Source organism: Thamnophis sirtalis, unplaced genomic scaffold (assembly GCF_051295495.1).
Source record: "Thamnophis sirtalis isolate CommonGarterSnake01/CBP01778 unplaced genomic scaffold, rThaSir2_p1.2 scaffold_14, whole genome shotgun sequence".
NCBI lineage: Eukaryota > Metazoa > Chordata > Lepidosauria > Squamata > Natricidae > Thamnophis > Thamnophis sirtalis.
The window spans coordinates 48,885,353-48,898,817 of NW_028261394.1; the positions used below are offsets into that span (position 1 = coordinate 48,885,353).

At 57.9% G+C, this 13,465-nt stretch overlaps 2 protein-coding genes across 2 annotated transcripts; one reads left to right on the top strand and one right to left on the bottom strand.

The window, feature by feature from the left end:
* Positions 1 to 55: 55 nt before the first annotated feature.
* On the top strand, positions 56 to 10,193 carry ZNF276 (zinc finger protein 276). Its single transcript, XM_014053410.2, has 11 exons — positions 56 to 917; positions 1,641 to 1,953; positions 2,140 to 2,198; positions 3,461 to 3,949; positions 4,355 to 4,433; positions 7,053 to 7,130; positions 7,281 to 7,391; positions 7,469 to 7,544; positions 7,996 to 8,113; positions 8,876 to 8,975; positions 9,537 to 10,193. The coding sequence occupies exons 1-11, from the start codon at positions 716 to 718 to the stop codon at positions 9,817 to 9,819; spliced, it is 1,908 nt and encodes a 635-aa protein (XP_013908885.2). The 5' UTR covers positions 56 to 715; the 3' UTR covers positions 9,820 to 10,193.
* LOC106538797 (Fanconi anemia group A protein) lies at positions 10,115 to 13,433 on the bottom strand. The gene is made up of 5 exons (XM_087729313.1): positions 13,229 to 13,433; positions 13,065 to 13,140; positions 12,181 to 12,337; positions 11,133 to 11,225; positions 10,115 to 10,406 (listed from the first exon to the last, which is right to left on the bottom strand). The coding sequence occupies exons 1-5, from the start codon at positions 13,431 to 13,433 to the stop codon at positions 10,308 to 10,310; spliced, it is 630 nt and encodes a 209-aa protein (XP_087585439.1). The 3' UTR covers positions 10,115 to 10,307.
* Between the last annotated feature and the right edge of the window lie 32 nt (positions 13,434 to 13,465).

A 13,465-nucleotide genomic window follows, 5' to 3' on the forward strand; every position in this document is an offset into this window, starting at 1 on the left:
CGCGCATGGCAGGAAGGCCCGCCTGGGCTCCGCAGCCGCTCCGGCTCGGCGCCTGCTCAGGGAGGCTCCCGAGGCCCGGCCCCTCCGTGGGCGACCCCCGCCCGGCCCCGCGCAGAAAAGCGCTCCTCTCCCGCGGGAAGCCAGCCGGGCTCGCCTCCCCCCCCCCGCCCCGCTCTCAGGCTCGGCGGTTCGTGCCCCCTCAGCCGGCCCGGCTAGTCCCCAAATCCCGACTGAGCACACACGGGGGACGGGCGGCGCGGGGATCGGCGCCGGTCATGTGGGCGTCCAGCAGCCTGTCCCGCCCGGAGCCCCCCGGGGACTCCACCGGAGTCCTGCCCGGCCGGCGGCCTCCCGGGGGCTCCGCTTCAGCCCGGGGAGGGTAGAGGGCCGGGGGGCAGCCAAGGCGGACGGGGGGCTTGGAGTCCAGCCTCCGGACCCGCAGACGGCCTCCCTTGCGGGGGTCGGAGCGGGCCGGTCTTGCAGGCCCTTCCTTGGGAACATCGGCCGGCCCGGCGGTTCCCCCGGGACTGTCCGGCGGGGCTCGGGGGCCGCGCCGGAGGGTCGCGGCGGCGGGCGGGGCTGCTGCTGGCGCGGCCGGCCGGGCTCCTCCGTCCGCCAGGGGCGCTGCGGGCCGGGCCAGCCACGGGGGGAGCGGGAGGGGGACCGGCGCCGGAGCTCCGAGCAGCAGCCGGTGAGGGTCTCCCACTGCGCGGCCATGAAGCGGGATCGGCGTGGTCGGTTCCTGCCCGCGGCGCCGCCGGCCAGGATCGGCTCAGAGCCGCCGCTGCCGGCCGAGATCAGCAGGCCAGACTCGGTGAGCCGGACGCGCCGCGGACGCGCCGCCGCCCGGGAGGAAAAGAGCGCGCCGGAGCCCAAGCGCTGGGCCTCGCCGCCCTCGGAAGCCGCAGCCGTGCCGGGTGAGCAGCCCCGGGACCTTCGCCTGCGGAAGCCGCCCCGAGTAGCGCCATGGCCGGGGAGCCCCCGGGGGAGCCCCGCGCGGCCCCCGTCTGTTTCCGCTGGGGCTTTGCCAGGGCGGCGGGCGCTGTCCTCGGCCGGCCGGTTCCGAGCGCCTCCCCGCCGTTTGCTTTGGGGCGCCCGGCAGGCCAGGTGCGGCGGGCGGGCGGGCGGAGCGACTCGGGGATTGGGGCGGCCTTTAGGTGGCCGGGATGCCCGCAGGATCCCTGAGCTGCTTCTGGCCGCGGGGTGAAGTTCCGCCGCTTCCCCCGCCGAGCTCGAGAAGGCCGAGGGGCCGTGGCTGCTCCGAGAAGCGCTTCGCCCTCCGATACAAGCCCGGAAACGCAGCGCAGCAGGCCCGAGTCTGCTACAGAGGCAGCCGAGGCTAGTTTGTATCGGGCGAGCTCCGGTTTCTCCTCTGGGATCCCGGCCAAAGACTTCAGGGGGGGCGGCTGGGAAAGGGCCCAGATGGGGCCCCAAACGCCCCTCCGCACCTGCCGGTTGTCCCTCCGCCCGCCCGGCGCCCCAGCCGGCTTTGTTCCCAGAGGGAGGGGCCTTTTGCCTGGGGGGGGGTTGGATTCCCCTCAAGCCCCTCCCTTCTTTTAAAGGCCGTGGGGGAGGGGGAGGCGCGGGGAGCCTCTTTCGACGGAGCGGCCCGTCCAACTGCTCTCTGGCAACCCCTGCAGGGATCCCCCGGGGCTTGAGCACGGGCTTCTGCCGCCTTTGCCACGGGAAGTTCTCCTCGCGGAGCCTGCGCAACGCCTTCGGGAAGGCGCCCGTGGTGACCGGGGACTCGGAGAAGCAGCGGCGCTGGGACCAAGTCTTCTTCAGCGACTTCCAGCGGCTGGTGGGGGTGGCCGTCCAGCAAGACCCCTCGCTGCCCCCCTTTGTTTGCAAGAAGTGCCACGCCCAGTTCTACAAGTGCCGCAGCATCCTGAAGGCTTTCATCCAGAAGGTGAACGTCTCGCCCGCAGGAGCCCCCAAGCCGCCTCGAGGAAGGTAGGTGTGGAGCAGCCTTCCCGGTCTCTGTTGCCCCGTCTCTGCCCACCGCCCGAGGGGGGGGGCACCTTCTCTGCCCTGCTGGTTCCCAAGTAACCCAGTTCTCATTGGTGACTTGCAAAGGAGGAGATTAATCAAGAGCCCCCTGCTCTGCTCTCACCTGTCCCCCCCCCCTTCTCTGTGCAGGAACAACCTCGCCCAGCCTTCACTGCCCCTTGCTTCAGAAGGAGAGGCGCCTTGTCTGGGTAGGTGAGAGACCGAGTTCCCCTCGATGGTTTTGGCTGCTGCTTCCGAGCTGAAGGGCGGTCCTCCTTGGCATTCCCTGGGGGCTGGAGGCCTGCCAGCCAAGGATGGTCAGCAGCACAGGCCTTGCGCTCCAGGTGGACACCCACAGTGAATAGCAATAGCAATAGCAGTTAGACTTATATGCCACTTCGTAGGGCTTTCAGCCCTCTCTAAGCGGTTTACAGAGTCAGCATATCGCCCCCAACAATCCGGGTCCTCATTTTACCCACCTCGGAAGGATGGAAGGCTGAGTCAACCCTGAGCCGGTGAGATTTGAACCGCCGAACTGCAGACAACAGTCAGCTGAAGTGGCCTGCAGTACTGCACCCTAACCACTGCGCCACTTCGGCTCTGCATGGCCATCCTCTGTCTAGCTAGGACGACGCCAACTCCTGATCCGCACAGAGGAGCAGAATGTATCTTCCAGCATTAAGGCAGCTAATAACCCCCCCCCCCAGGATTTTTCTCTGTGCGCTTATCTTAAAGCGCCTGCATTGGCCTTTAGGATTCCCCAAATGGCGTCTTTTGGACCGACGTTCAAAGATGTTGTGCGTAGGAGACATTTTGAAGGGACTGTTGAGGAGAGTTTGAAATTGAACTCATGATAATAATTTTTTACCTGCCACACTTCACGCCAGACGTGGCTAAGGCTAGAAAACTCCCCTTCCTCTAAAACAGTGTTTCTCAATCTTGGCAACTTGAAGATGTCCGGACTTCAACTCCCAGAATTCCCCAGCCAGCGAATGCTGGCTGGGGAATTCTGGGAGTTGAAGTCCGGACATCTTCAAGTTCCCAAGGTTGAGAAACACTGTTCTAAAACAACGGAGAGGCACAAGGGACATGAATGAGGGGTTTCATTCCTGTACCCCGCTGCCTGCCCCTAGGAGGATTGTTGCAGGACTCTAAGCATCAGGCTGCAAACTTCCACCCCCCCCCCCCAGCCTGAGGCAGTCGTCTTAATTAAAGGTGAGCCTCGCACCACACCTGCGAAATATGCAGGTGTGAAATAGACAGTGCTCAGTTTTCAGTTTTATTACTTGAGCGGAAGTGTGGCTGAGAATTCTGGAAGGGATCCGGCGTCTTCCTAGCAGGGACTGCACATCCCTGGGAAGGAAGCTGTCAGCCCGTCCTCCGGCTGCACCAGGCCCAGTCCGAACCAGCAGCCATAACTGGAGTGGGGATGGCCTTGACCGTAGGCCCCTTTTCTCCCTCCGATCTGCAGACCTGGTAACCTCCAGCCCACAGTGCCTTCACCAGCTGGTGAGGTGGAGCCATGGCCACGCGGAGAACTGCCCGATGGCACCGAGCTTGCAGAGTGTCTTGTCGTCCAAGTACTGCGGGATCATCAGAGCCGTGTGGGGCTGCGAAGAGGGCCACAGCTACATCATGAGCACCGACTCGGACTGCAGCGCCTTGCTGGTAGACAGCGCCCTGGCCGTCCAGTGGGAGCTGAAGAAGGAGAGCCCCCAGCAGCACGTGACGGGCAATGGGGTGGCATCCGACAGCTCCACAGGGGTGGCCGTTCCTTCTCTGCAGCCCCAGCGCAGTGCAGCTAGAGCGGTGGCCGGACAGCAGCCGGCAGACAGTGGGACTGCTTTGCCGGCATCCGGTGCAGAAAACCTGCTTCCCGAGAGCCGAGCTTTGCCTTCCCTACAAGGCCCCTTGCAGGAGGACCTGCTCCAGGCGACCTGTCCCCGGCCGGGCAGCCCAGGTAAGAGGGCTGCTTCCGGAGAGCGATGGAAGCAGCCACCCCAAGGGAGCCAGAGGGGGTTTGAGCTCAAGCCGGAGAGACTCTCAGCTGCTGATGTGCCTGCATCCCTGTTCCCCTCCTGGCAGTTGATTCTTCTGGGTCCGGAGGAGAGAGAGGACCCTTTCAGCCCTGGGAGACCCATGCTCCCGTCTCCGCTCCATGGAGCCCCCCCCTTGCGCCTTTGGGTTCTGCATTTTCATTTCTGCCCTGTTGGTTAATTGGCTCCTCACCCCTTTTAGTCCAGAGACACCCCCCCTCCTTTTCGGAAGGAAGCCGGCCGTGGGCACAGAAGGCTCAGGCCTTTTCCCCTCTGGGGGCTCTGCGGGCCTCCACCCTCCCTAACCCCTGCCCTTCTCGCTTCCCTAGGGCGGCCGAGTGAGAAGCCGGCTCCCTCTGCAGCGTCGGATGAGCGGGTAAAAGACGCGTTCAGTGACCTTTCTGAGGGGTGAGAGAAGGGGGGGCTTCGAAACGTCCTCTTTGCGCGCATGAAAATGATGGTGTTGCAGGGAGACATTGCCCCCCCCCCACTGAGAGGATTTGGAGGATGTTGGAGACGGTTTGCAGGGAGGGGAGGGGGCGATTGACAGGGGCCGAAGAGCAGCTCGTGATGCCGCCTTTGGATAGTTTGACACCAGCACCCTTTGAACAAGTTTTGAACTTTGAACAAGTCTTCTCTGTCCTATTGGTTGCACCAGTGAGAAAAGGAAGCTTCCTTTTGTAGGAATCTCCGGGCCCAGGTTGAAGCTTTCAAAAACTCTCCTTGGGGCTGAGCCCTCACTGAGGTCCCCTACCGATCATCTTGGTTGGCTGCTGGAAGCTGTTGCATCTGGAGATCCTGTAATATTTTTTGGAGTTGCTAAGATGGGGACTCTCCGGAGTCTTCCTTGGCTCAATGGGGATGAGCCTCCAGATTTCCCAGGGCCCTTTTCAGGAGAGCCTGCAGCTCCACCAGCCTTCAAAGTCCCCCTTTGTTCAGCTGCCATCTTCTGGACAGAGTTGCCTCCCATACCAGAGTATCGATGATGATCCCAGAGACGTCAGGACAGAGTTGGGTGACTCTATTACGTCATACGGAGGGTGGGGGTGTCCCTTGGTGAATAGCCAGCTGAAGCCGAGCCAGGTGCTCCCATGGGCCTACAGTCGCCTTCCCTCAAACAGCAGCTGCTCCTTCTGTGGCCTTCAGAAAAGCCTCAGCCGCTCTGGGCTTCTGGGGAGCAGGACAACGGTTGAGGAATTGGCTTGCAGGGCCCAGTTTGGGGATCAACCCTCCCGTCTCCAGCTGGAACAGACCAGCCAGCTCTGATGGGGGAAACAGAGCCGCTAACCTTGAGTTCAGTGATTGGCCGCATGTTGTAGTCCAACCTGGGAAGCCCCTAATTTTAAATTTTTGCTAAGAATACTTGAGAGGTCGGTTGATTATAGATTGGGACAAAACAGAGTAACCATCGCTGGTGGCTCTAAACATTAAAAGTGTTGTCTTGAGATACAGGTAATCAGAGCAAGTGACGGCCACTAGAAGCCGTTCGTCTCTGTCCCAGAATCTTTCCCAGAATTCTCTCAGGCACTTTTTAGCTTGTAGGAGGGATCGCTGCAACGGAAGCCTTGAATCCTGATTTTCATGAAAGCTCTGAATGCAGCATCTGGTTCTTCGAGGGGCCTCGTAGCCGCTTCCTTCCTTCCTCCTTGGTGGCCTTGTGGCCTCTGCACGGCCCTTCATCAAGCAACTTTAAGTCAGTGTTTCTCAACCTTGGCAACTTGAAGATGTCCGGACTTCCACTCCCAGAATTCCCCAGCCAGCATTCGCTGGCTGGGGAATTCTGGGAGTTGAAGTCCGGACATCTTCAAGTTGCCAAGGTTGAGAAACACTGCTCTAAGTCACCTCATTTCAGAGCCACGGGATTCATTGATTCAGAGCTGCTGGTCGAGGGAAAGTCACCTAGCTACCAAAAGTCTATGGAGATTCTCCATCATCCCAGGTCATGGTTGCCCCAAGGTTTTTTTTTCCAAGAGGCAACTGGACTTCCTTGCTTTTCTTGGAAGACGTTTTGCTCCTCATCCAAGAAGCTTCTTCGGCTCTGCCTGGATGGAGGGGAATGGCAGGATTTATATTCCTTGCAGACAGCTGGTCCTTTGCATCCTTTGAGAGGGTCCCTTGGAGGTTTATCTGTGTCCTTGGGGTCCCCTGAGTGGCGTAAATGGGTGTGGAGCCTTCTTGGAACTGCCGAAAAGGATCTGTGTTGTAGACTGGAGATAGAGGATGTTGTGTCCCCCCTCTGCTGAGAGGGCTGTTCAATTTTGAGATAGGTGGCCTCTATTTTATCAAATCGTATTTTTCTTTTCTGTATTAAATTTGTCTTCTGCACGTTTACTGGCTGCTCTCTGAAGTATGAGTTATGAGTTATGAAAGTTTATTTATATGCCGCCCTTTTCCCTGGGGGGGACTCAGGGCGGCTTACAACTCAAGGGGGAGGGGAAACAAGCATTTAATACGTAAAACAATACATAATTAAAAGTACAACATTCATACCATTCGGGTGGGTTACAGTCTTTAGCCCCAGGCCTGACGGGATAGCCAGATTTTAAGGGCTGCGCGGAAGGTCTGGAGGGTGGTGAGGGTTCGAATCTCCACGGGGAGTTCGTTCCAAAGGGTCGGAGCAGCCACCGAGAAGGCTCTCCTCCGGGTAGTTGCCAGTCAACATTGACCGGCAGATGGGACTCGGAGGAGGCCTAATCGATGGGATCTAATAGGTCGAGTGGAGGTGATTGGCAGTAGGCGGTCTCTCAAGTACCCAGATCCACTACCATGAAGGGCTTTATGGGTGACAAGTAGCACCTTGAAGCATACCCGGAGATCGACAGGTAGCCAGTGCAGCTCGCGGAGGATAGGTGTTATGTGGGTGAAGCGAGGTGCACCCACAATCGCTCGCGCAGCCGCATTCTGGACTAGCTGAAGTCGCCGAATACTCTTCAAGGGCAGCCCCATGTAACTAACGTACATGTAACTAACCAGTCTACCACTCTATTTTAACAAGTGAAATGGTTAAAAGTTTCTCTCCTTTCTCAGAGAGTCTTCGTGTGAGGATGAGACCCACAAGGCAGCGCAGTCTTCGGACTGTTCCCTTCCGCCTTGTCCAGAAAAGAGGTACCTCTGCTGGGGGTGGAGGTGCCACGGACATTTCCCCTCCCCCTCGCTCCCAAATCCAGAAGGGCGGCAGGTGGCGGCCCCGGGAGCCTCCCTGGGGGAGAGGACTCCCTCCACTTCTCCTGCTCCCTCCCTCCCTTTTCCTCCCAGGGTGCCCAGTGACAGGGAAGCAGAAAGCGAAGACGCAAACCCGGAGGAGCCCAAAACAAGGAAGAAGCCGGGACCCAAAGCTGGCTGGAAGAAGAAGATCAAGGGCGAAAGGTCTGGGAGGCTGCTTGGTGTGGGGCCTCCAGGGGAGCCTCCCGGAGCTCTGACCCAGCTGCTCTTTCCTTCTGCAGGGAGGAGCTGCCAAACATTTACAAGTGTCCTTATCAGGGCTGCACTGCCGTGTACAGAGGGGCGGATGGCATGAAGGTAAGGCAGGCCGCCCTGCAGGGGAAGCCACTCATGGCCAAGTTGGGGGGGAGGAGACATCCTGTATAGACCCTAGAGCAGTGTTTCTCAACCTTGGTGACTTTAAGTCCTGTGGACTTCAACTCCCAGAATCCCCCAGCCAGCATAGCTGGCTGGGGAATTCTGGGAGTTGAAGTCCACAGGACTTAAAGCCACCAAGGTTGAGAAACACTGCTATAGACCCTAGAGAGAACAACAGCCGCTTACAGTTGGAGCCGTGCGTTCCACCACAAGAGCCCCGGTTTCGCTGCACACTTGATGGAAAGCAGGGCTGGTGGTCCCAAAAGGCCCGATGACTCCTGCCATTGATGGAAGGGGGAAGGGGCGGAGAGGAGAGGAGCCAGGGATGAACCTGGCCGTGGAGGCCGGAGGACACCCACCCACCTACAGCCGCCTCTCTGGTTGGTTCTAGAAGCACATCAAAGAACACCACGAAGAGGTCCGGGAGAGGCCCTGTCCCCACCCGGGGTGTAACAAAGTCTTCATGATTGACCGCTACCTTCAGCGCCACGTCAAGCTCATTCATACAGGTAGGCCCTGTAGCGTCCGCCATTGCTCACCCGTCACGCCACCCGGTTGGCAAACGGCTCTTGCCACCCTGGATGAAGCTCACGATTGAGCCGAGGTGGCGCAGTGGTTAAATGCAGCACTGCAGGCTACTTCAGCTGACTGCAGTTCGGCGGTTCAAATCCCACCAGGCTCAAGGTTGACTCAGCCTTCCATCCTTCCGAGGTGGGTGAAATGAGGACCCGGATTGTTGTTGGGGGCGATATGCTGACTCTGTAAACCGCTTAGAGAGGGCTGAAAGCCCTATGAAGCGGTATATAAGTCTAACTATTAACTATTGCTATTTAGTCTGGACACTCCTTGGCCCGCTCCCCTCCCCCTGCACACACAGGGCCAAGGAGTGTCCTTTCCCTGCAAGGATCCCTGTAAGATGAGCAGAGAAGAGTCCTCCATGAAAGGGGCAACAGCCCCCCACCCTCTCCTTTTCTCTTGCCCATCTCCCAAGAGTCTCAATAGATCGGGATCTCCTGTGTTCTTTCCCTAACCCAAGTTATTAAAAGATCTGCAACTAATCCACTGCCAGTCAAAGGTGGATCCTAAAAAATGGTGTCTCAGGGGGAAGGCTTGGGATTCTCCTCCGCTGCCCCCCCCCCCAGTTGTTTACCTGGCCTCCCAGGTGAGGGATCCTCCTTGCAGCCACTTCTAGAATACAATCCAGGAAATACCGGGGGTTCGTACAAGGCTCAGACAAGGATTAATAATGCTTTGTTTTCTTCCCCAACCAGAGGTACGCAACTACATCTGTGACGAATGCGGCCAGACATTCAAACAGCGCAAACACCTGTCTGTCCACCAGATGCGCCACTCAGGAGCAAAGCCGCTTCAGTAAGTGCTGGTGCCGGTTCAGGAGTCTTCCTGGAGCTGCAGCTGGGAGCTTCCGGCCACAGGACGAGCTCTAGCTGCACTTACACCGCCAGATGATCTCTCCCACCCCCCAACCCCCATCTCCCTCCCTCTCTCATCCTCTCCCTCCCTCCCCCGCTCAGTCTCTTAAGATGGTTTGTATGCCTCGCATGTCCTCCAGAAGGAATCCGGCTTCCCTTAGCGCAGTGGATACCAAACTTGGTAACTTTAAGACTTGTGGACTTCAACTCCCAGAATTCTCCAGCCAGCAGAGCTGGCTGGAGAATTCTGGGACTTGAAGTCCACAAGTCTTAAAGTTACCAAGTTTGGTATCCACTGCCTTAGTGCAAGTATCACTGTCCTGCAGGTGATTCCCCCCACCCTTTTTGAATAGTTGATATGGAATCTGGACTCTCTTTCAGTTCTGGTTCCAAGACCAGCTAGAATGTGGAAGATCTGAGGACGTGTTTTTACTCACCTCTGCACAGCTGTGTAAAATCCGCTCCGCCTTGTCCCTTTCTCTGCTCTGCTTTCCGCCTCCAGGTGCGAGATCTGCGGCTTCCAGTGCCGGCAGAGGGCTTCCCTCAAGTACCACATGACCAAACACAAAGCAGAGGCAGAGCTGGAGTTTGCGTGTGACCAGTGCGGGAAGCGCTTTGAGAAGGCCCACAACCTCAACGTCCACATGTCTATGGTGCACCCCTTGACCCAGACGCAGCAGGAGAAAGCCAAGGTCGGGGAGCCGGAGCCCCGGGCGATGCTGGACACTGTGGAGGGGGGCCAGCCTATCAAGGAGGAGATGAGCGTCCAGCAGGAGCCCACCTGAAAACGCCCTGGCGCAGCTTTGCATCGGTCGCGCAGGACAGGAGGCGGGCTCTTCGGAAGAGGCCCAGGGAAGCGTGGACGGCGGCTGCGGCGGCATCCTACGGAGAAGCCTCCCCTTTGCCAAAAGGCAGAGTCCGCCTGCCCTTCCCACTGGCGATGATCGGAAGGCATCGCACGCCAACAGCCCACAAGACCCCCATAAATCCCCTGTGACGGATCTCAAAAAATGATGATGGGAGACTTGAATCCAGATGTTTTACATTAAATTCCAAAGCCAAGCTCAAAACGAAGAACAGGACATTTGTAACCTAATTTTTATTGTTCAAAGTCATAATTATGCTTGTAATAAATTATTTACACAGTACGCTGGACAGATCCGGCTTCAAGGCACATATTTAATTTGTCCATCTTTGGCTGGGAGGGTGTGGGGGGTGAGGGGTTGTTGCAGAAACTCGCTCGAGGCCTGGTTGGAGGGGGCGCCCTTGGCTTTCAGAAAAGCAGTTCTTCCTCTAGCAAATCCTCACCTGATTGAGTGCTGATGAGGGCTGCCTTGAGCTCTGGGTCCAGATCCCCACAGAGGTCCAACATCTGGGAAGGGAAAGTGGTGCTGAGGTGGCTCTGGCCTTAAAGCAAAGCCTTTAGCAGAGGGGGGGGGCTGGTTCTCTTTTGGGAGGAAAGAACGGCTCTTGAGTGGTGTCTCCTCCAAAGCCACCGCCTCCGAGTCCTCCATTTTCCAATCACTACAGAGCAGAGCAGTCTGGCTGTGCCAGAGTGGCAAAACAGGCCACCCTCCCTTAGGAGGAGGGATGAAAAGCCTGTCTAGCTAGCCCTTAGGGCCTGCTCTGGCCGACAGAGGCTTTGCAACCGGCTTCCTTTTAACTAGAGAAGGCCGAGACTCCACCGACAACATCCGATGCCTCTCGTCCCCCAAACTGACTTTGCAGACAGCGACTGTCGTCCCAGGAAGGGATGAAGAGGAGGGAGGTCAGCAGGACATGCAAAGAAGGGGGATTCAGGTGGGATTCCTGGGTGGGAAAGACGGGAACTCCCTCCTGGGCCCACATCTGTCCTTCCAGTTTGCTGGAGCCGACGGAGGCCTGTTTTCGAGGTCGACTCTGCAGGGCTGCAAAGCTCCAGCGAAGGCTGGATTTGAAATCCGTGCAGCCCCAGTGAAATTTTATTGGGAGAACTTTGTAAACACGTATGGTCCAGATTGGAGTAGGAAGTGCTGCCCTCGACACTCGGGGAGGCTGAACAGAAGCAGGGCCAGCTTCTAGGCCGCCGTGCCTTCTGGATGTCCATGCGGGCACTCACCTCTTGGAGGTTGGAGAAGCTCCCTGGAGGAGACCGTGGAATTGCCCGGAGTAGCAGTTGCCGCGCTTGCTGGATCAGCAGTAATGAATCTCCCTAGAGAAGAGAGACGAAGTTCAAACCTGCTTTGTGAGAGATTCAGGGAGAGCAGCTGGGTGATGTTTTTCCTTCTCCGCCCACCCTCTGTGCCCGGCCTTGTTTAAGCCCTTCCTTGGGAAGGGGGCAATTGCGTCACGTTTAAAAGGACTGTCTTATTCTTCTGCAGGCATCCCGTTGGCTAGCTTTCTGCCGCTGTTTTCAAGCTTTCCCCGGCCTGTGTGTTCGGACTGCCCTCCCCAGGAGTCTCAGCATTTGGCCAGGCTGGCTGGGAATTCTGGGAGTAGCAATCCCAGCACATCCTTCCTGTGAGGCAGGGGTGCTTTCGACATTTTTATAGTTTCTGCATTTTACAGTCAACACAGAAATGCAAAATTATTTGCAACAGCTGCATTCCCTTGGGATGCAACAGATTCAAGATTTTATGAATTTGTATGCCGCCCAATCCCGAAGGACTCCGGGCGGCTTACATAAAAAACAATTTTAAAATACTAAAAAATTTAAAATACACAGACAGAGCGAGTTAAAAGAACACAACATGCACTCAACCTTAGTGGGGCTGGAATTCAGTCAAGGGTCAACAGCCCCAGGCCTGCCGGAAAAGCCAGGTCTTAGTAGACTTTCGGAAGGCCGAGAGAGTGGGGAGGGTCTGGATCTCAGGGGGTACATCGCTCCATAGGGCCGGAGCAGCTACAGAGAAGGCTCTCCCCTGAGGAGCCGCCAGACGACATTGACTAGCAGCCCCCCCCCCCTCCTCTCGTGATAACGCATCCAAATGCGCAGCAGGGCCACTCGAGGCCAGTTTGGGGTGCTGCCCAGGCGAGCCGGTGGCTTCCCAGTTACTGGATAGTGGCATCTCACCCATCCAGTAGATCAGCCACGGGTGCCAAGGAAAAGGCCAGAAGGGGAGGGGGGGGGAATGCTGAAAGGCAAACCCTTCAGCCTGTGTGCTCACGAGATTGCAGATGTGCAGACTTTGCTCCTCCTGGCTCAGCGCAACCACCGGGGCCCCTTCCGTGAAGAGCTGGAGCAGTTGTGTGTACATGTCAACAGCCACAGGCAGGAATGTTTGCTCTCTGATAAGCTCTTCCCCATCGAAGGCCAGCAGCAGGCTGGGGGAAAGCGGCAGATGTTAAGCAGGCAGCAAAGCCCTTCAGGGCATCTCGGCATTGCCCGGAAGGAAGAGAGGAACGAGGCAGGCAGAGATCCAGCTGAGAAAGAGACCCCTCCGCATGCAGCCCGGGACTGAGGACATTTGACCAGCTTTCCCAGCACAGCAGCAAAGGGAAGCTGAACTTAGCCCCAAAGGTTAGGTTGCTGTCAAAGGAAAGGCTTCAGCCCCCCCTCCAGAAACCCCTCCCCTCTGCCAGCCTCAGGGAGGCAACAGACCCCCCCCCCAGTCAGAGTGAGATGGGGGGGCGCTCTTGGGATGAAGAGCAAGGAAAGCCTTTTTCTGCCACTGAGCCAAGGTGGCGCAGTGGTTAAATGCAGCACTGCAGGCTACTGCTAGATCAGCAGGTCAGCGGTTCAAATCTCACCGGCTCAGGGTTGACTCAGCCTTCCATCCTTCCGAGGTGGGTAAAATGAGGACCCAGATTGTTGGGGGCAATATGCTGACTCTCTGTAAACCGCTTAGAGAGGCCTGAAAGGCCTATGAAGCGGTATATAAGTCTACTGCTATTGCTATTGCTATTGCTATTGCTGCCTCCTTTTGCAAGTGATGGCAACAGTTGTGGAGCAAACGGCCTTGCCAGGTCCCTCCTGCCCTTCCCGCACTGCCCTCCTGCTCCCTGAAGCCCGCCTCCTTGTGCACGAAGAGCCCCGGGGCCTGAGGTTCACCTGTAGAAGGCGACCGGCAGCATCTTCAGGTGCTGATCGGACACAGCGCCGCGCAGGGTCTCATAAAGCTCAGAGCCTGCAAAGCCAAAGGGAAGGAAGGCTTGTTTTCCAGAGCAACCTTGTCGGTCCGGCCCGGAGGCTGAAGCCCAGGGCAGTTTCTGCACCTTTTCCTGCCGGACAGAAGACAGCCAGCCAGGCAGGCCCTTCTTCCACCAAGCGCTGAAGCACCCGGGAGCTCCAGTCCAGAACCTTCTGGGCCTCCGCTCCTTCCTGGAAAAAAGAGGTCAGAGGAAGGACATTCCTATTTCTGGATTCTCGCCACGGAGACTGTGTGGCTTTAAACACATCCCAGCCTCCCTTGTTCCCCATCTCCAAACAGAGCTTCTTCAAAGCCGCCTCCT

What these genes read in the sequence shown, in the direction of transcription:
- LOC106538797 (XM_087729313.1), bottom strand. Translation starts at nt 13,433, where the DNA reads ATGGGGAACAAGGGAGGCTGGGATGTGTTTAAAGCCACACAGTCTCCG. An exon ending in CTTCTGTCCGGCAGGAAAAG is followed by an intron (nt 13,141 to 13,228) that starts GTGCAGAAACTG and finishes TTGGCTTTGCAG; the next exon opens with GCTCTGAGCTTTATGAGACC. An exon ending in GTCTGCACATCTGCAATCTC is followed by an intron (nt 11,226 to 12,180) that starts GTGAGCACACAG and finishes TCTCTTCTCTAG; the next exon opens with GGAGATTCATTACTGCTGAT.
- ZNF276 (XM_014053410.2), top strand. Translation starts at nt 716, where the DNA reads ATGAAGCGGGATCGGCGTGGTCGGTTCCTGCCCGCGGCGCCGCCGGCC. An exon ending in CCCAAGCCGCCTCGAGGAAG is followed by an intron (nt 1,954 to 2,139) that starts GTAGGTGTGGAG and finishes TTCTCTGTGCAG; the next exon opens with GAACAACCTCGCCCAGCCTT. An exon ending in AGGAGAGGCGCCTTGTCTGG is followed by an intron (nt 2,199 to 3,460) that starts GTAGGTGAGAGA and finishes TCCGATCTGCAG; the next exon opens with ACCTGGTAACCTCCAGCCCA.